Source organism: Protopterus annectens, chromosome 3.part0, assembly GCF_019279795.1.
Source record: "Protopterus annectens isolate FY-2018-M chromosome 3.part0, PAN1.0, whole genome shotgun sequence".
Taxonomy (NCBI): domain Eukaryota; kingdom Metazoa; phylum Chordata; order Ceratodontiformes; family Protopteridae; genus Protopterus; species Protopterus annectens.
The window spans coordinates 106,499,973-106,522,117 of NC_056731.1; the positions used below are offsets into that span (position 1 = coordinate 106,499,973).

Consider the following 22,145-nt stretch of genomic DNA (forward strand, 5'->3'; position numbering starts at 1 on the left):
ACTTACAATGGAATAACTAATAAGGACATAGGAAACCTCCAAAACCGCCAAACACTGAACTCATCACAGTCTGGTTTCATCAAAGGCAGGTCATGTTTACTTAATCCAGCGGACATTTTTGAAAAAGTCACCAAAGCAATAAACAAAGGCAAGATGGTACACATTGCTTACCTAAACCTTGCAAAACTTTTTGATATAACATCCCACTCAGGCACTGTAGAATAGCTTACTAAATTAGAATAAACCTTTGTGTCATCCACTGGATTGGTGACTGGCTCACAGATAGGACACACAGGAAGTCAAGGTAGAGGAAGCTACCTCCAGAAAAGACCAGTCACTACTGAAGTCCCACATCTCTCAGTGCTGGGACCACTCATGTTTGACCATCTACTTCTCAGAAGTCCAAGCAAACATCAAGAGCCTTTGGTTGAGCATGTTTGTGGATGACTGCAAGCTGGAAGCAGTCACTTAATCACCCAGGAAGGCCCTTCCCAAACAAATGGTGCAGTGTCAGACTAAAGCTAAATGTTAAAAAGGGTAAACATTTGAAATGTTGGGACCTGCTACAGCAAGTCCTAAAATACAGAGACTGATTGACTTAAAAAATGGACTTGCAGATACCAAGTCCGAGAAGGTAATTTCTCAGAATACTCCCCTTTCTCTGATATATGGTGATCTTGGAGTTGGTATACATAATGTTAGGGGAGGGGACTGGTCCCTGACAGAGGTGCCTACAGCTTTCCCACTGCAAAAAAACAAATTTAAACGAGACCCTATCTCACCACCAGACCACTACGATCCAGCAATAAAAATTAATTACAGGTTACTAGAGCCAATAACGCTGCTGGAGAAGTACTACTCTCCAGCACTGCAGCCAAATTATGGAACACCCCCCCCCCCCCCACAATAACCTCTGTACCATCATGCACCCACTTCAAAGCTTTACTTAAAGCACACCTAAAAACATGCTGGCTATGCCCTTGTAACTCTCCCCTCTAACTTCTCCCACTCCATCTACCCTCTACCTCTCTTCTACCCCACAAACTACCTTTGATTACAGCAAGCTCTGATACTTCCATACCTATCTACTTATTATACGGCAGTAACTTCTTATTGTAGCAATTGTTAACATCTGCTATGATTTTGTGGATGGAACAGATGCTAGTTATCTACTGAATGTACTATGTTCTTCATCTGTAACTATGTCTGTAATATTTTAATTGTGGAGCTTTTCTCCCCGGGCCTCCGCTGAAAATGGACCTGCACCCAGTCGGACTTTCCTGGTCAACAAATGTAAATAAATAAATATTAATTAGAGATGTTCAATATTTGTTCTTAGCCTGCATTTTCTGTCTGTATTTTTCTTTTTTTTTTTTTTTTTGGTGCATCAGCACTTAGCATTTTGAGTGCCAATAATTCAATAAGGAGTCAACAAAAATTACACTATTAAATTCTTTGGGGAATCTGACTGCCCATGGAAACTATCATACTGATAATACTCCCCTAAGTGTAAATTCAGTCGTTAGAGATTTGGGAACATAGGTTGACAGTAACCTTGCATATGAACAGCATGTGTCTTCTATTGTGAAGAAGTCTTTCTATTGCTTGATAAAGGATAGCATCTTGGACAAGAGTTGTCATTATCCCACTATACTCATCTTTCATCAGGCCTATCACTGAATGTTATGCCCCTTTGGTATGTACCTATCCAGACATATACAACAACTAGAGAGCCTACAGAGGTTTCTCACAAAGAGAACACAGAAACTAAACCATATTACCTAGATAGTCCATCTCAAAGCCCTACTGCTATACTAGGTTTCTTACAGACTATTAAGAGGTGAGCTGTGCCTGGCCAATAAGGCATCCCCTGGTCCAGTACTATCCAATCCAGAGACCTTAACCTCTACTGCAACATAAACAGAATGGTTTGAATAGACAGGTACATATCCCAAAGGATACCACTGCTCTGGAACACACTCCCCAACCATGTAAAACAAAGAACATCTCTGTCCCCTCTCAAACACAACTTGGATCAATGGATGGGAAAAGGGAAATTTAACCCAGGACTGCCCCCTGTGCTGCTCTTAAATGCCCTATCATGCAGCAGGGTCCCCTTTCAATATTCAGTGGTATGACCCCAGAAACATTCATTCAAAAATAAGTATAGAAATTGAATCCTGAAAAGGGTAATTTGGATGCCTAATGAAATAATATGGTTAGGCTTAAATTGGCCCTTAAGGGAAGTTACCTAGTATTCACCTATGCACCTATTTTTATTTTATAGTCCGACTGGATGCATGTCCATTTTCAGCGGAGGCCCGGGGAGAAAAGCTCCAAGGGTAAGCAGATACAGCATTACATAATACCAGCATTACATATCACAAACAGACTATTTACAGTGATTATATAAGTAAGCAAGTTAAACAAGTTTCACAGGTTAGAGTTAATCCCGAGTGCAAGTCAGGATTAAATTAAATTACACAGTAAACTGGTTAACAGATTTTTACACATTCTAGAGAGAGTTATCCAGGCTTGATAGACTGACATAGCCAGTTAAGTGCCAAATGTTGTTTGAGTCTATATCACCACTATGCCACCAGAGTAATGGCAACTGCACCTTGGGGAAAGAAATCTTGGAAAATGTAGAGACTGAGGAGAACTATCCTCACTTCCACAGCACTGATGTGCAGACCAGCTTTTCTGACTTCACACCTTGGAATGCCTTCACTTTACAATACCCCTTCATATCTTGTGGACACAGAGGTTTGCATGGTGACAGCCACTACAGGAGTCTGGAGCTGAAACAGACTGACCACAGTAAAATTTAGAGATATGAAGCCACCACTACAGATGTACTCTGCCTTGTAAACCCTAATATGATCAGTCAAGGGGTCTGCAAGCTAACACCACTGCTTCTTGAGGGTCCACTGCACAATATGAAATTTTGCATGACAAACTAAATATCACAGGTGCCATCAAGCCTAATGTCTTGAGGCAAAAAGATGCACAAACTGTAAGACTGAAGGTGTTGCAATACTATTTGTTGAATGGAAGTTACCCTGTCCAGAGGAAAACCAGTTTTGCAGCATGTGTCCAGAATGCACTCTTTGAACTTAACAGTCTGCAATGGCTATATCTGGGACTTTGCAGTGCACACTGTAATTTCCAGTGACAGCAGTGCTCACAGAGTGGAGACTCTCATATCCCTAGTTTCTCTAAAGCCAGAACGGCTAGGAGCCAGTAGCCCAATTAAAGAATACTTTACCATCTGCAGCCACTGATTTAATGCAATGGTGGACATACATTTGGCAAACACTTAGGGGAAGGAAAACAGACCAAAAGGAAATTCCAGAATTTGGTAAAGGCTAGTTCCTATCTGGAAGAAATGAATCACAGAACATACAAGCCATCTTACCAGTACCCACCCTTAGACTCTGCCTCCTTTTTCAAGGAGTAACAGGACAGTCTCAATGACGGTGTATTACTGGATACCAATCCAGCTGTGTAACCCCTGAAGGAAGGAATTGCAGTGCATTGCTTAACTTGGAACAGAAGTTTGTTCCTGAGACTGGGTAAGTGTTGTATAACACCTCTCTCTACCGTGTTTTGTTTATTTGCTGAAGCAAGTTTAGATCACAGTTCTAGTGTTACTGGGACTGCCTGATTTGTGTCAGTTTCATGAAACCTCCTTGATTCCTTTGCAATCTTTGTGTGGAGATTAGGCCTTCTGGAGGTACCAAGAACTCACTCACTCTTCTAGAAATACCAACAACTCACCCGCTCTCCTCCTAATAAGCAGGAAGTGGTGCACTGCACCATGATCACTATGAACTTTCTTTGGGTACATACTCACTTAATCCACAGAGGTCTAGAATTGGCTTGAAATCCTTTGTTTTCTTTGGAGCTAAAAACATCCTACAGTAATATCTAACCCCTCTCTGGTCTGTTAGATCATCTTGGATGACTCTTATGAAGAAGGTTTAAGATCACTTTTTGCTCTCACTCTATTGATAGGATGTGATATCAGGTAATGGAAGAAACTGTGGCTTGAAAGGGGTGTGGAATAAAATTCTGCAGCCTTTGGATGTAACTGGCAGGGCCAACTTGTTTTACATGATAGCCAGCCACACAGACAACAGTGTGAGGTATTCAGTCAAGTTCCCCAGGGAGTCTGCTGCCCTTCAGACAAAGAGCTGTGGCATCCCTGGTTCTGTTTAGAAGTTTTGTTTCTGGGTCAGCATCCGCTGTGGAAATTACCATGGCTGGTTTAGCTCTTCCCAGACTTCTGAATTTCTACTGATGCTGGTCATGTCTGTACTACAACTGGTATGGTCTGTTCTGCGTCCTGGAAAATGGGAATTGTGGAGTTTCAGACCTAACCTGAGCTATTAAGTACATGTCCAGGGAGTAGATGGCTTTCTCCCTTGCTCTCTTGTCCCTGTAAAGAAAACCAGGCAATGGACTGAATGATTTAAAGACAATTCTGGAACCAGTCTTGGGAGGAAATACTGGCTTGTCCTAAAGGAGACCTGAACTTTGTGAAAGACCACATATACGCCTCCCTACATATTAAACACCTTAAATTCAGACATCCTACAGGCAGCAGTAATAATCACTAGAAAAAGCAACCTCAAAGAGCTGCATCTACGCCTCCCTACCAATTCAGACATCCTACAGGCAGCAGTAATAATCACTAGAAAAAGCAACCTCAAAGAGCTGCATCTCAATATGTCTTAACCAGTAGGCTCAAATAGTGTAACAGCAAATCTATTAATTATGAATGTCCCATGGAGAGGAGAGGTTCTCAAAACAGGTAAAAATAATGCAGAGACTCTTTAAAGAATAACTTCACCAGACGCTGATGGGCACAGTGCTGCCTTGTGCAAGATCAGGATGGGCAGAATAGCTGATAAATGCAACTTGACTGTAGAATAACTAAAAATGAAATCATATAGGAGCCAGAGAGAAATCTGAAACCGCTAGCAAGCCTTCTACCTTTCAGGTATACTCTGCCAGATGGAAGAATTTTTCTGCAGTCAGTGTGTAAATGTTTCTATCATCTCTGACACCTTGGCCTGTAAATCTGGTAGAATTAAATAATAATAATAATAACTAATATACACCAAATGTCAAAACCTGCAATGAATCTGACTACCACCCCAAATGATGGGAAGCATCCTTGTTTTTACCAAAAATATTTCATTGAGGGTATGCTAGTTAGGAAGTTTCTATGGGGTGTGTGCGTGCCTGGAGAGGGCAGGTATGTTAGTTTGGGCATTACTGTCTAGCTCTGTTTATCTCAGACAAGGGGACCAGACCTGGGGGTGAATTTCCAATTACCATCAGCATGGGGTTCCTTTGAGACAGACATCTGTCTCACAAACATGCCTTATTTATGTCACAAGCAAAATTTAAATCCTTGGATTTAGTGGCTCTGATGGTGTTCATTTTGCAAATGTGCAGAAGGTCCAGAGCTAGAAAGTACAGTTGTGTACACTTACCATAATTGTAGATGTTAAAGTGTTTTCACTGTTGCAGTCATCACATTTGGGTAATCCCTGCCAGGGTAGCCCTCGGCCAGCCTGAATACCAGAGACTTAGTACTTCTGCGTCAGTTGCTGTTGCTTGAGGACTGACGTCAGTGGTATAAAGGAAGGCAGCCGACACCATTACATCAATTTTTCTTGCCCTAACCTGTCAGGAGCCCTCAAAATAGGAGGCCAGGTTCTGGTGGAAGAACCCCACCAGTGGAACATAAATACCAATATGTCCCTTGTAAGGAAAGGAGAACAACAAGGAAGAAAGGTAACCAAAGGAGAAAGAGAAGAAAGGGGGCTGGAGGGAGGGAAACCAGGACTGCAACAGTGAAGACACTCGAACATCTACATTTATGGTAAGTGTACACAACTATACTATGTTCTTTGTGTTTCACTGTTGCAGTCATCACATTTGGGTAGATTCCCAAAGCTGAGGAAAAGGGCGAAGGCAGTCAAGGAAGCTAGGGGCTGGCTAGGATGTCTGGAAGACTGCAGAGGCAAAGCCTGCCCTGGATTTGGAGAAAAGAGGCAGGTGGTAATGTTTGGTAAAAGTGTGAACAGATGTCCAGGTGGCAGCCTCCAGTTTATCCCTGGTGGGGACCCCTTTGAGGAAAGCTGCAGAGGTGGAGGCTGCTCTGGTGGAGTGTGTCCTGACCCCCTTGGGGGGAGGCTTCCCACGCTGTTTGTAGCAGAAATGGATGCAGTGTTATCCATTTGGAAATGGTTTGGAGATGGCTTTGCCTTCTGCCCCTGTAGCAAAGCTAACCAGCAATTGATCAGACTTTCTGAAGGATTTAGTCCTGTCTAGATACAATCTGAGTTGTCTGTGCACATCTAGAGAATGCAGAATCCTTTCCCCTTGTTCTGGGGATTAGGAAAAAAGGTGGGCAAATGAATGGATTGGTTGAGAGCCACATTAGACACCACCTTGGGCATGAAGGATGGGTTAGTTCTGAGGGATACCCTGCCAGTATGGAAGATGATGGATTCTACAACCATGAGTGCTTGTGGCTTGGAGACTCTTCTGGTTGAAGTGATGGCCAGAAGGAAAGCCGTCTTCCAGGAGAGAAATGTTAACTCTGCAGAAGAAGCTGGTTCGAAAGGGGGCAGGGTGAGCTTTTCCAACACAAAGTTAAAAGTCCCAAGCTGGGGTTGGTGCTCTTCTGGGTGGCCTCAAGTTGCTAGCCCCTCTTAGGAATTGTTTGATCAAAGAGTGTGAGAAAAGGGGCTGCACAGCGGGGAAATGAGCAGAGATAGCAGAGGCATGATTTTTTATAGAGGAGAAAGAGAGGCCGCTGTGTAGTAGGTCAGCCAAGTAATCCGGGATGAGAGGGAGGGAGGGCTGTGCCATACTGGCTCCCTTAGCCTGGATCCAGGTGCAGAACCTTTTCCATTTGTCAGCATAAGACTTTCTAGTGCTAGGGCGTCTGGCCTCAAGAATAACATCTAGAACCTGTTTACTGAAGTTGGCAGATTGATCCGGGGTTAGGGAATAAAGCAAGCTGCCAAACTGAGTGTCTGCAATTGGGGATGCATGAATTCCCCTTCTTTCTGGGTCAGGAGGTTTGGAATCTGAGGAAGATGCCATGGTGGCAGTGGGTCAGGCTGCACAGCAAGGGGTACCAGTGCTGGCGAGGCCAGTCTGGTGCTATAAGAACTGTCTTTGGTTTTTCCTCCTTTATTTTGAGCATTACCCTGGGAATGAGAGGTAGTGAAGGAAAGGCATAGACCAATAGACTGACCCAGGGGAAGGACAGGGCTTCCACTTTCCAAGCCATGCAGTGATGCTCCCTGGTGCAGAATTTGCTGAGCTAATGGTTGGTGTGGAAGGCAAAGAGGTCGACCTTCAGGGTGCCCCCCACTTCTGAGTTATTAGGGTGAAGGTTCTTCTGTTGAGCTGCCACTCATGTAGGTCCAGAATATTTATGCTTAATTGGTCTGCCAGAGAGTTGAGAGAACCTGGTAGGAATTGTGCTAACAGGTGGAGTTGCATGGCAGAGGCTGTGTGCCAGAGGGTCATGGCCAGCCTGCATAGAAAGTAGGAGTGAGTCCCTCCCTGCTTGTTGATATACCACATCACAGTGGTGTTGTCTGTTTTGATCAAGAGAGCTCCTGGGGAGAGAAGGGGCTTGAAAGCTATCAAGGCATGCTGGACAGCCATCATCTCTTTTTGGTTGATGTGCAGAGGGATTTGCTGTGGGCTCCATTGGTCCTGTATGCACCTGCCATCCGGGTGTGCACCCCAAGCATAGTCTGATGCATCTGTGGTGTGGGTCTAAGTGGCAGGGGTGGTGAGAAAGGTCCCTTGCTGTGGGAGCATGCTGTTGCCCATCAAAGAAAATCTTTTTTGAGGCAAGGAATTTATAAGTATAAGAGTCTCCAGGTCTTGAGAGTGTTGAGACCAAAGGCTTTTTAGGTACCATTGAAGTTTCCTCATATGCAGTCTGGCATATGGAATGAGTAGAATGCAAGATGCCATGAACCCCAGAGCTTGCAGGATCTTCCTTGCAGATAAATGGGGTCTGGTGGCTAGTTGACAGAAGCAGGCTGTTAGGAAAATTTGTTTTTCTGGTGTAAGGAATGCCATCTGGGATGATGTGTCCAGGCTTGCACCCAGGAAGATAATCCTTTGGGTGGGCACCTGTTTGGATTTCATTTCACTGATTGTGTACCCTAGGGAGGTTAGTAGGGTCTTTACAAAGGCCAGGTGCTTGAGCAGCTTTTCCTGGCTGTCTACCTGAATAAGGCAGTCATCTAAGTATGGGTAAATCTGGATATTCCTTTGTCTGCAAAGGCAATGTCCAGAGCCAGACATTTTGTGAAAACTCTGGGAACGGTAGATAAGCCAAAGGGAAACACAGAGAACTGAAAGTGTTGAGATCCTGCCCTGAAATGGAAATATTTCCTGCATGATTCCCCGACAGGAATGTGCAGGTAGGCCTCTTTTAGATCTAGGGTGGCTAGCCAAGCGTCCTTGGACAGCATGGGTAGCAGCTGCTGGTGGGTGACCATTTTGAATTTTGGGATCACCAGTAAGGTATTTAGAATGGATAGACTGAGGATGGGATGTTAGGTGCCCTCTTTTCTGGGCACCAGAAAAAGTCTGGAGTAGAAACCTTGGCCTATCTGTTCTGCAGGAACATGCTCTACTGCCCTCATAGAAAGAAGGGAAATGATTTGCTTTTGAGCCTCTGCCCAATGGTTTGGAGGTAGATCTGGGAACCCTTTTGGGGTTAGAAGGGTGTGGAAGGAAACTTTGCATCCCTTAGGCACTATGTTGAGAACCCAGTGAGTCGTTAGTAATGGTGGCCCAGGTGCTTGCATGAAAGGAGAGTTTTCCTCCTAGGGGTAAGTGAAGGTGGGCAGAGGGAGGGGGTGGGGGAGGTGAGTCACTGTGAGTTCTAACCATAAGGGGGTGGCTTAGAAGTGGAGGTAGTCCACTGCTTAGATTTCTGCATTCCCTGTGGCTGCTGTCTGGGGTGGGGGTCTGGTTCTCCGGGGCCTGGGCTGGACTGGCTTAGTGGGTGCAGGAAAGGACCAGTGCTTGGTGGGACAATGCCTGCTAAACCTAGGTGGCTGGACCTGTAAAAAAATCCCCCTAACTGTCTGCATAGATTTTGTTTTTTCTTCTATCTTTTTAAGACCTCTTCTGCCTTAGTGCCAAATAAGTTGTCTTTGTGCAAGAGGGCATCCAACAATTTAGATTTGACATGGTCTAGCAGGGGCTGTTCCTTAAGCCATGCATAACTTCTAATGACAGATCCAATGACTACTACCCTGCAAGAAGCTTCTAGGGAGTCAAAACCACAGTGCAAAGTGTGTTTAGTTACTTGACTTGCAGAATGCATTAACTCTTTAAATTCTGCACAAGCAGAAAAGGAAGACATTTTTTGTTTGAGGAGTTCCAGGGTATGTTGCTGAAATTTTAGCATATGGAACTGACAATTTAATGCCCTTATAGCAAGAGTAGCTGAGATGTATACTTTTTGCCCCATCTGTCTAGTGCTCATGAATCCCTATCTGAGTGGGTGGGATTCTTAGCAGAGCTTGCTTTAATCCCTTTAGGCCCTTGAGAAATTACCTCAAGGTCAGCAGTAGGATTTTTAAAAAGAAATTTGTGTGAGTCCGGGACTCTATAGTACCTGTCTGGTTTTCTGGGTGTAGGAGGGAGGATGCCAGGAGTCAGGCTGGATTCCAGGAAGACATCCTCCACAACATCCAGGACAGGAGGAATGGGCAGGGGTCTGTGCTGTGGAAGCTCTAAGAATTCCCTGAGTCTCTTTTTAGACTGAGAGTAGTCTTGACTCTCTCAATGGAAATGCTCCCTTAAGGTATGAAGTGTTTCCCCAAAGGAAAAATCCTCTGGGGGAGAGGCTGAAGGGATGGAATCCTCTGCATCAGAATCCTCATAAGTAGGGAGGGGTTGCGTGTCTTCATATTTAAATGCATCAGGTTCATCTGACTCTTGTTCAGGCACAACTACATGGGACAGATCTCTTTTCCTTTTGGAGGGGTAGCTTGGCTTCCCCTGATCAGCATGATAAGGTCTTCCGCAATTTTAAGCATTTGAGACTAAGGTAAGGAAGCAGGTGCCTGAGATTGGTTCATCGGTTTCTTAGGTGCAGTTCGTACCCTGGGCCTAAGAAACTTGGTCATTTTCGAAAGAACGGTAGTCACGAAAGAAGACATCAGTTTATGTTTAGAATCGGTAGTGTGAAGGACTTCCTCAGAAGCTGGTGCCTGCTCAGCAGCTCCGGACCCATCCAAGGTGGAGATGACCGCAGGATCCTTAATCAAAGAGTTTGGCAACATACCAGACTCCAAAAGGGTCTCGGTAGCGGCCTGCGAATCTACAGAAGCGGGCATCAGAGGCTGCAAAAGTGCCTCACGGAGGACCGGAGAACTGACTAGCTTAATGGAAGAGTCGTCGGTAGGTTTGGACCTGTGCGATCTGTCTCTGTCTTTATCTTTACATTTTTTTGGAAGATCTGTTGTTGGATAGCTTACCAAAGCCATATCAGAATTCGAGGACTAAGTGAAAATAACTAGCTACAATAAGGGCCAAACGATGGATAGTTCTGGCATTGAACAAAGCACAGAAGCGACAACGAGGGACGTCATGGTCTGGGCCTAAACAAGTGACACAGTAAGAATGAAAGTCTCTGTGTGGTATTTGCTTTCCACAGGCTAGACAATTATTAACTTTTTCTGACATCGGTTAGTGCAAGAAAAAAGGATCCCCAATGGGGTACTTAGCTTTAGAAGACTTCAACTTCAATTCGGTAGAAGAAACTCATGTAGCGGCAGACCGGCACTCATGTGAACTGCTTCTGCTTCGGGCTCCATGGCAAGAAAGACTGATGTAATGGCATCTGCTGCCTTACTTTATAATACTGACGACCTGACGTCAGTCCTGAAGCGACAGCAACCGACAGAGATATACTAAGCCTCTGGTATTTGGGCCGGCCGAGCGCTACCCTGGCAGGGATAACCCAAATGTGATGACTGCAACAGTGAAACACGAAGAACATCATATGACACATCTTCTGAGGAAGATGACCTAGTTCAGAAAAATGTATGAGGATACAACCACAGGTCAAAGAGATCCCTAAAGAGTTATCAAAGGTTCCTAAAAGAGTTTGCCAAAGAGAACACCTTCTTGAAAGTGCACATCTGGGATAGTCTGCAAAGGATGTACTTTAAAAGACCTCAGTGATGCTATTATGTTCAGGTACCATTCCTGAGTATGCTGACCTATCCACACTGTCAGAACAGCTGAAGCACTAGTAAGCAACATAGAAGGCCTCTGCGGAAACTGCAGATACAGCCCTGGCCATTTCCTCAGAGTCCAGATTTAGAGAGTTGAAAGCTTTCCCAGCAGCTGACCCATCACAGAGAAATGGATCTTGGACATGTTTCACAGATAATGGACTTGCCTCTTATCCTCCCAGGATCAGTGTGTGTGTGTGTGGAGGGGGGGGGGTGTTGTAAAGAGTTATTGGTCCTAAATGCAACCACCAAGCTGCAGACATAGAATTTAAGACAGCTCACAATCAGAATACAAATACAAATTTGATCCAGACATATAACATGCAGCTAGGTAGTGCTTATACCTATGGATGCAAGGGGTGTATCATATATAGTCTCACCTTCAATTGTTAAAGCAGAACATGTGCCCTAAGTAAGTAAAGGTAAGGACCCTACTGAGAGGGACTATAGCTGCTTTCTTCAGGATGGACTTGTCTACAGTGAGGTGCGACATACATTTTCCTCTTCCTTCTTCATCTTTTGACAGAACAGAAAAAATAGGTCTTTTGCTGTGTGAAGAATGTTCCCACTGGTCCCAATATTCCTGGACACCAGACTATCATTTCAACAGGTAAAAAAATAGACAAGGAGAGTCTCCATTCTGACCCTACCAATGTTTGTGCTGAACAGCTAGCACTTACAGCAGTCCCTCACACTGTTGTCCTCCCACTCCATATAGATTATGGTGGTCTTGGTTCATGGCTTTACTACTATAGCTGTCAAATGCTGACACTTTTCTGCAATGAATTCAACACCAATAAAAATGGAGCATCAAACTGGATTAGCATCAGAAAAGAAATTGTGGGCTTCAGTGACTAAGCATGCTCTCTTAGTGTGACTGTTGGTAAACAGAATACAAATCCTTGAATATGGCCACTTTGGAGAGCAGCTACTTTCTATTAACCCTGATGTGCAGAACTAACGATCTAAGTTCTGCAGGTTGCTCAGCCTATCCCCATTCACTGTACTGCCACACGGATACAAAGTGCATTTCATAAACAATATGCAGTAGATACAACCTTGCATACATCTTGGTTCTCTGGCTTTCAGTACATCTTTTCCCTTAGATTTACTGCAGTTAGCATCATCTAAGATTCTCCCAGCTTAGACAGTTGCAGTCTAAATGATGAATAAATGTGTAGTCGCTCTGAACACTCAAAGTTTCCATTTTACTATCTACTTATAAGAATGTAATGTCCACCAACATGCTCAAGTATGATAATATATGCATGCCAAGGAGGTGGCAAAAAGCACAGAAGAATATATTTTGTGTCCCATAATAAAGAGAACTCATACGTTCATGAAAAAGCAAACTTGGACAACTTGACACCCAGTTTCCCTGTATAAAAAAAAACAACTCAGTGCCAATCAAGTAATCAAGAATATACTTCTGAATATGCCCCACGGTATCCAAAGATAAAGTACAGACAAAAATAAACTTATGTCACTGTTTTAACATACTATATAAAATATACATTCTTTTTACAGAAAAATCCATAAAGCTCATACTTACATAGCATAATAAATGCCTGTTAACAACTGAACCATAAAATCAGATGACAGAGGAATTCTGTTGTTGACACCTTTGTATTTTCTTACATGTTGACGATTATATCCATAGACACAGCTCCTAGGAAAAATAAATAGATAAACTTCATTCTTGAAAGTACACACTGTGAAAAAAATGCATTGCCTTTTCAGAATTAAGCTTATAATAATACTCTTAGACTTCTCTTGTCCTATCCCCTTTCCTTCAAGGTTCTACTCATCCAGACTTTTGTGTACAGACTGGCTACAAGTTGTGTGCTACTGAGCTGCTCTCCAGAAGATTCTAGTTTAGTTCAGTAGAATTCCACAGACAGGTTGACAGGTGAAACAGAAAGTTTTCAAAACTGTTTATGTGTGCATTTTGAGATGAGCGGTGTCCTCCTGAAGACTGGTTCCTTTCCTAAAGTCTGTAACTTGCTGGGATAAGTTCTGACTCATGCAGTTTGGCACCTTTTTCAGACACCAAGCTCTTACCCCTTTACCTATATTTCCATGTGAAAAAGGACCCCTCTCGGTATCTGTCAGCCAAGGAAGACTGAGCATACAGGAAGATATCAAAAAACCTCAGGATCAAAATTTATTTTATTTTACATTTGTTAACCGGGGGTGTCTGACTGAGCCGAAAAGGCCCTTTTTCAGCAGAGGCCCGGGGAGAAAAGCTCCACAAAGAAAAATTACAGACACATTTAATTATTTAGACATGATCAGTATATACACAAATTACAAGATGTTTTTACAGTGGTATGCGGCACATAAACAGTTACAGTGGAGAGAACAAACAAAAAAAAATTAATTTTAAAAATAAAGGTAATTAATAGATTTGTGGTGTACAGCTGAAATTTGGAACATAGGTAGAATACATACATAGTACACAGGTACAGTACATACACATTGTAGATTAGCCAGTGTTTGTGAGTAAGACTGAAAACTATCAAGTGCTCTAGATTTAGTATGTATATGTTATCCACTTTCACTAGCCTGGGGAGCAATCATGGCACTGCCAACTCTGCTTGAGATGTTGCCTGATGAAGTCTTTAAAGGAGGCTTTGTATGATGTGTTTTGAATGCTAGTAGGGACATACTTCCATTTTGTAGCCACTGAACTACTATATAGTGCATCTCCAAAGCTATTGTAGCTGTTGGCGACTTCTAGTAGTAGTTTGCTTGATGATCTAAGAGGCCTTTTGGCTTAATGCATGGAGAAGACAAAGGTGATAGGGAGAGGTGGACCACAGTCATACACATCTACTATGGTAGGTATATAACTTCCAAATGTGACAGGACAGTCCAAAAAAATGCTACTTGATGGCTACCCAGCAGGACTGTTATCAAAAAAATATATCTTGAAGATTGCAAACAGAGAGAACTAAACTAAAAAAGTCTCACGCTAGACAAAAGGACTTCAATCAAAGAAGTCTCTCATGAAGACTGAGTACAGAGATAACTTTCTTAAAAGTGTCTTGCAAGCATAGTAGAGATCCAGAAATAAGCTTGTGAAGATGAGGCTAAAGAAAATATTTATCCAGTTACAAGATCCTATCTACCGTGGAACAAAAAAAATATACAAGGGCAAGGAGGATGGGAGGCCTAATATCAAACATAGCCAATACAAGGATTACACTAGAAAAAAACTTTCAAAACAGACCATGGGTACTGAATAGGATCTATCAACTGCCCACAAGGAAGAGGGATACACTAAGAAATATGGGAACAAAGAGGTGAACAGAGGACATGGACAAATCCTGTTACCAAGACCCATATTCGATTTACTGCCCAAGCAGAAAAATGGGTAGTAAGTCTTCAAAAGAAACTTCACCAAGTAAATGGAGGTGTAGGCAGTAAAGGGAAAAATCCCAAAGGAGAGTATGAATAAACCTTCCTACTCCCCAGGAAAATAAACCACAACTGGGGAAAGACTAGGTAGGGAGATATCCAAGCGCCTCCACTCCAGCAGGGACCAAAAAACACAATAAGTAAAAGCCGTGGAGTCAGGCCCAAACAGTACAACGTTTTGACAGACTAAGGTAATCAAAACTGCAAAAAGACACAATCTGAAGACAATGACCGAGTTGCTCAAAACTAAGAGGAGTCTGAAAATAAAGTACCAGAAGAATGAAAGCCAACAAACAGCAAACTACTACAGCCTTACAGAGCCACCATGGAACTCACTGAACTGCAAGGTATGACCCAGGGAAGAATGATCGTATAGTAACATGAGGGTAGATTACCAAGGAGAACTGGTCTCCAAAGGCTTGATCAAAACAGAGTCCACCTATGGAAAATGCTGGAGCAAAACTCTGAATCTTGAGGTGGGAATAAAATAAAGCAATCCCTAAAAATATCCCCAAGAGGACCCGTTTGACAGAAAAGCAGTGACCAAGAACAAAGACTAGTTCCAAAGGCTAAATGGCAATGACAGACAAGCAGGAAGAAACAAGGAGACCATACACCGCAATCCCGGCCAAAGGCTCCTGAAATAAAAATTATAAATCTGACTCCAGAAAAAAGACCAAATAAAGGATAACAACAGACAGAGAGAAGACCAAGTTTGGAATAATCCTGAAGAATGGAAGACACCAAATTTCAGGACATAGGGAGAGGTGAAGGAAAATGCCTAGGAGGAGATACAGCACACTATCTCCTAAAGTATGAGTAATGTGTGCTGGGATCTAAAAGGAAGAGGCTCTAAACATTACAACAAAGGCTGAGAAAGGAACTAGAGTAGGAACAATAAAGACAGAATGTTTTCCTGGTCCACAGAAAAACAAACCTATAATACGAGTATGTCTACGAAACTGAGAAATTAGAATTCTAATAGTCACATTCCTCAGTAACTGGAAGGAAACAGGCTAAGAGTTAATGTTAAAAAGTACAGCTGTTCAAGAACTTAACATAACAGGTGATGTCTTACTGATCACTGTTAAAGTATTCCAAACAACTGGATTTTCACCACGGACATCTGAGAAGGGCACTAAAGCTAAACCCTCCCAGAGGCAAACGCCCGACGCATGACCTCAGCTCACAAGTGCAGGGGTATATAAATGGATATATCAGCGCAAATCTTATTTAACCCCTTTGTAGAAAGCTCCAGAAGTGGCTATTGCTCTAGTAGAATGAGTCCTTTGGAAAGACGGCAAGGGCTTGCCACAGTGTGTGTAACAAAAGGAAATGGACTGAGAAATACAGCTTGGAGTTGTTTGTTTGGTTAGTGGCTGGCCGAACTTAAGAGTCCATGAAAAAGACAAATAGTCTGACTTACGAATAGACTTGGTCTTATCCAGCTAGAATTTTAGTGGTCTGTGCATATCTAGGCAGTGATGGTGTCTTTCATCCCTGTTCTACAGAATGGGAAAGAAAGTAGGCATATTGATGGTCTAGTTGAGGGTCATCTCATTTACCACACTGGCATGAAAGAGGGGTTGGCCCTCAGAGACACACACTGTCTTTATGGAAAATAAGAAAAGGATGAACATCCACAAGTGCCTGTAGTTCTAAGACTCTCCTAGCAGAAATGAGAGCCAGCAACAAAATGGTTTTCCAGGTACAGAATTTGAGAGCAGAGGAAGCGACTGCCTCAAAGGGAGGTAAAGTACATTTTTCCAGTACAAAATTGAGATCCTAAGGAGGGTGCATACATTTTTTCAGAGGGTTTAAGTGCAGAACCCCTTTTAATTTTGTTGCACTTCAAGCCTGGACATAACAGGTGGACTAAGCAGAAGACAGGCCAAAATAGCCGAAAGGTGGGCTTTAACAGGAGAACAAACTGATCAGCTTTTCATAAGCTATTAGGAACCTCTGTGTAGGGTCCTGATTGTTTAACACAATATTGAAAATCTCTTCCATTTGGCAATGTAGGGTTTTCATGTGGCGAGTCTCCTTGCCTCCCGGAGAATCCGGGGCACATACTCAAATTTGGTGTCAGGAAAGGATTGGAATCCTACCGTCCACAGGCTTAGGTTGAGAGGTGATTGGTTCGGGTAAACCAACAAGCACTTTTGTTGTGTAATCAGATACACTTTATGGGGTAGCCTGTAGTTATTGTCCCTGCCTAAGTCATACAAAAGAGGCAGCCAATGTTGCCTTGGCCAAAAGAGTCAGGATTTTTTTTTTCTTTTTGGATCTTTAGTAGATCATATGATAGCAAAGGAAATGGAGGGAAGGCATAAAGAAACTTCCTGGTCCACTGGAAAGATAATGTGTCTGTCCTCCAAGACAAGGGGCAAGCAGTTTAGTGAAAAAGAGGGGGAGCTGTTTGTTGCTCTCCAAGGCAAATCTGTCTGTCTGTGGTACTTCCTACCAGTGGACTATGTTTAAGACGACTTGTTTGTCGAGCATTTATTTATGGCTGGTCTTTGATGGATCCGCTGAGTCTGTCTGCTAAGAAGTTGTCCCAGAATGATCCCAAGCAATATTTTGCCAGCCTGCATACTTACCATAAATGTAGATGTTCGAGTGTATTCACTGTTGCAGTCATTACATTTGGGTTATCTGCTTGCAGGTTGCCCTCAGTCGGCCTGATTAACAAAGTCTTGAGTCCTGAGTCGGTTGCTGTCCCTTCTTCCACAACGTCAGGTCGTCAGGGTATAAAACATGCAGCCGACGCCATTATATCAGTTTTTTGTTGCCCCAGATGTCAGGTGCCCCCCTAATGGGAAGCAATTAAACATAAAAAGCACAAAGATATACCTCCAACAAAAAAGCAAATACACCAAAAAGGCTTTTAAGCATAGTAAAGGAAAGTAGAGGTATAGCCAAAAGAAGTTAGGGGGCTGGAGGGAGGGTAACCAGGACTGCAACAGTGACTACACTCTAACATCTGCATTTATGGTAAGTGTACACAACTGTACTATGTTCTTCATGATTCACTGTTGCAGTCATTACATTTGGGTAGATTCCCAAAGCTATGGTTGGGAGGAGGAATTTAGATAGCATTAGGGCCAGCTATAAGGCCCTGCAAGACTGCAGTGGCAAATCCAGCTCTGGATTTAGAGAAAATTGGCAAATGATAATGCTTGGTGAAAGTATGTACAGAACTCCAGGTAGCAGCTTCTAGGATATCCCTGGTCGGGACGCCTCTGAGAAAGGCTGTAGCTCTGGTCGAGTGAGGTCTGATCCCCTGGGGGATAGGTTTTGCATGGTACTTATAGCAGAAATGAATGCAATGGCTTATCCATTTAAAAAAGGTTTGGTTTGAAACAGCCTTCCCCTCTGCCCCTGCAGCAAATGCCACCAGCAGTTGTTCAAGATTTCCTTTGAGGTTTAGTCCTGTCCAAGTAGAATCTAAGTTGGCTGTGCACATCTAAGGAATGCAGTATGCATTCCCCTTTATTCTGTGGATTGGGAAAGAAGGTTGGCAAATGAATGGACTGATTAAGAGCCACACTGGATACAACCTTGGGCATGAAGGATGGATTGGTTCTGAGGGACACCCTGTCCGCATGAAAGATGATGAAAGGCTCCACTGCCATAAGGGCCCATAATTCAGATACCCTTCTAGCTGAAGTGATTGCTAAAAAGAAATCTGTTTTCCAAGAAAGAAATTTTAAGTCTGCAGTAGCAGCTGGCTCGAAAGGAGGTAGAGTGAGTTTCTCCAAGACAAAGTTAAGGTCCCAGGCTGGGGTTGGAGCTCTCCTGGGTGGTCTCAAATTTGTGGCCCCTCTGAGAAACTGCTTGAGCAGCGGATAAGAGAAGAGGGGAGGTTCTGTGTTATAATGAGCTGAAATGGCAGAGGCGTGGATTTTAATGGAGGAAAAAGACAGGCCCCTGTGAAGCATCTCAGTTAAGTATTGTAAAATCTGAGGTAAATTGGGCGCTGCTGTGACTCATCCCTTGAGATTGGTTCCAGGCACAGAATCTTTTCCATTTTTCAGCATAAGATTTTCTAGTACTAGGCCTCCTTGCCTCTAAAATGATATCCATCACAGGTTTGCTGAGGGATGGTAAAGGAGAGATTAAGTAATCAGCCAGGCTGCAAGGTTCAGTGTTGGAAGCTGAGGGTGCAGAATCTGGTTCTCCTGCTTAGACAGCAGGAAAGGAGTCTGAGACAGGCGCCATGGAGATAACCATGACACTGCGCAGGAGGGGTACCAGTGTTGGCATGGCCAGTCTGGAGCAATCAAAATCATCCTTGGTTTGTCCTGTTTGATTTTTAGTAGTACTTTGGAGAGCAGAGGCAGAGGGGGGGAAGGCATAGACTGATAGGTTTTTCCAGCTGAAGGACTGAGCATCCACTTTCCAGGCTTGTTTGTGGGGAGTCCTTGTGCAAAATTTGTCCAACTGGTAGTTCTGGGGAGAGGCAAACAGGTCTGTATCTGGGCTCCCCCATTTGCTTATCAACATGTTGAAAATCCTTGGTTCCTGTTTCCACTCGTGTGGGTCCATGAGGTTTCTGCTTAGTAAGTCTGCCAGTGTATTTAATTTTCCTGGCAGGAACTAAGCTTTTAGGTGTACTTCGTAGCTCAAGGCTGTGTTCCACAATGCCATGGCTAGTCTGCAGAGGGGGTAAGAATGTGTACCCCCCTGCTTGTTTATGTACCACATAACAGTGGTGTTGTCCGTCTTTACCATTAGTTGTCCTGGAAGAATGTGGTGCTTGAAAGCTGTCAGAGCATTCTGTAGAGCTAACATTTCTTTTTGATTGATATGCAGGTGCACTTGACTTGAGGTCCATTTGCCCTGAATGCACTTCCCTCCCAGGTGAGCCCCCCCCCCATGCATAGTCTGATGCATCAGTTGTTAGGGTTTGGGCAGCGGGGGGGTGGTGTGAAAGGTAGTCCCTTGTTTTGCTGGCAGGCCTCTGCCCACCAAAGGAACTCCAGGCGTAGGCAAGGTATGATAGGAATCATTGTTTCTAGGTCTTGAGAATGTTGACACCATAGGGTTTTTAGATACCACTGTAGTTTCCTCATATGCAGTCTTGCATATGGAATTAGAAGAATACAGGAGGTCATGAACCCCAAAGGCTTGCAGTATTTGTCTTGCAGATAGCAGGGTTTTTGTGGCCACCTGTTTGAAGTAGGTTGTCAAATGAATTTGCTTTTCTGGTGTGAGGTAAGCCATCTGGGAAGTTGTATTCAAGCTTGCTCCCAGGAATATAATTTGTTGACAGGGTACCAGGTGTGATTTATTTTCATTTATGGTGTACTCCAGACAAGTTAGCACCCTTTTTACAAAGGCCAGATGATTCAAAAGTATGTCCTGGCTATCTGCCTGAATTAGACAATCATCCAGGTATGGGTATATTTAAATATTTCTTTGCCTGCAAGATGCAATAACTGGAGCTAAGCACATTGTGAATACCCTGGGTGCAGTAGATAAGCCAAAGGGCAGTGCAGAGAACTGACAGTGCGTGTAGCCTGCTTTGAAGCGTAGGTATCTTCTGCAAGATTCCCTGATTGGGATGTGCAGGTATGCCTTTTTTAAATCTAGTGTTGCCAACCAGGCATCTTTGCCTAGCATAGGAAGCAATTGGTGAAGAGTCAGCATCTTGAATTTTGGAATCTCCAAAAAGGTGTTTAGAGTAGACAGGTTCAGGATAGGACGCCATGAATTGTCTTTTCTGGGTACCAGGAAAAATCTCGAGTAGAAACCTTGTCCCTTTTCCTCTTCTGGTACCAGCTGAATAGCCCCCATGTTTAAGACAGAAAGTACTTGTTTTTGGGCCTCTGTCCACTGATTTGGGGGTAGGTCCGGCCACCCACTTGGTGTTGGCAACATGTGGAAGTGAAATCTGTATCCCTGGGACACTATATTTAAAACCCCTTTGTCCTGGGTAATGAGTTCCCGATTCTTTGCATGAAGAGCAATCTTTCCCCCAAAAGGGACAGTCAGTTGACAAGTGCTTGGAAATTGTAAAAGGAAATTATTGAGACAGTTTACCATAGGGAGGAGTCTTATTATTCCCAGACTTGAAAGTGGAGGCCCCCCACTGCTTAGTTCTGAGTCCCCTGGGACTGAAACCTGGGGTTTTTGCTGTGTCTGGGTTTGGCTTGAGAAGACCTGGAAGGGGGCTGGAAAGGACTAATTCTTAGAGGGCCAGTGCCTACTAAATCTAGGAGGCTGAACTTGTAAAATATCTTTAACAGTTTGCATAGATTTAGCTTTATCTTCCATCTTTTTAAGAACTTCCTCAGCCCTGTTGCCAAACAGGCGGTCCTGATTTAAAGAAGCATCCAACAATTTAGCCTTAACATGATCAGGCAAAGATTGCTCCTTAAGCCAAGCATGCCTTCTAAGCACAGACCCAGTAACAGCAGCCCTGCAAGAGGCCTCTAATGAATCAAAACCACATTACAAAGTATATTTTCCAACTTGTTCGGCAGAATGCATTAAATCCTGTAATTCTTTATTTTCCACACAGTCAGGAATCGTCAACATTTTCTGTTTAAGCAGTCCAATAACATGTTGCTGATATTTTAACATAAGAAACTGGCAGTTTAAAGCCCTATTGGCCAAGGTTGCAGAAGTGTACACCTTCTTACTCCATCTATCCTGCACCCTGGAGTCTCTATCAGAAGGGGTAGGATTTTTAGCAGTAGAAGCCTTAATGCCATTGGGCCCCTGTGAAATAGTCTCTGGATCTGCAATAGGATTTTTGAAAAGGAACTTGTGGAACTCAGGGACCCTGTAGTATCTGCCAGGTTTTCTGGGAGCAGGAGGCAGGGACTCAGGGGCCAAACTAAATTCCGAGAAAGCATCATCAACAATGTCTAGTACAGGAGGAATAGCTAAAGGCCTATGCTGAAGTAGGAGAAGGAAATCCCTAAGCCGCTTTTTTGAATCAGAAAAATCCCGGCTTTCCCAGTGGAAATGCTCCCTTAAAGTATGTAAGGTTTCCCCAAAAGAAAAATCCTGTGGAGGGGAAGCAGAGGGCATAGAGTCCTCTGCATCAGAATTCTCATAAGTAGGTAAGGGCAAATCCAGTCAGAAAAAACAGAATCCTGATCAGAAGATTCATAATCAAACTCAGTCCTAAACCTCTTAGAAAGGGGGGGGGGGGTTGGCTACCCCTGATTAGAGTTATTAGATCTTCAGCCATTCTTATTTGTTTTTTAGGCATAGAGGCCTGAGCATGTGGCTGGGCGTCAGTTTTTTTAGACATGGATCGAGATTTAGGCCTAAGTAATGAAGGAGGTGTCGATTTTATATGCAAGTTCGTAGGCCTGAATACACCTTCAGAAGTCGGTGCTTGCACAGCGGCTCCGGACCCATCCAAGGTAGAGACATCTGCGGGTTCCATAGTTGAAGCAT

At 43.5% G+C, this 22,145-nt stretch overlaps 1 protein-coding gene across 2 annotated transcripts in view; it reads right to left on the reverse strand.

Annotated features, from left to right (window-relative positions):
- FAM126A (family with sequence similarity 126 member A) overlaps positions 1 to 22,145 on the reverse strand; it is a 1,303,250-nt gene that overhangs the window by 187,983 nt on the left and 1,093,122 nt on the right. For both annotated transcript variants that reach the window (XM_044064612.1, XM_044064613.1), the window contains exon 9: positions 12,862 to 12,978. In XM_044064612.1, the coding sequence (XP_043920547.1) occupies positions 12,862 to 12,978 (117 nt within the window). The remainder of the gene's footprint in view (positions 1 to 12,861; positions 12,979 to 22,145) is intronic.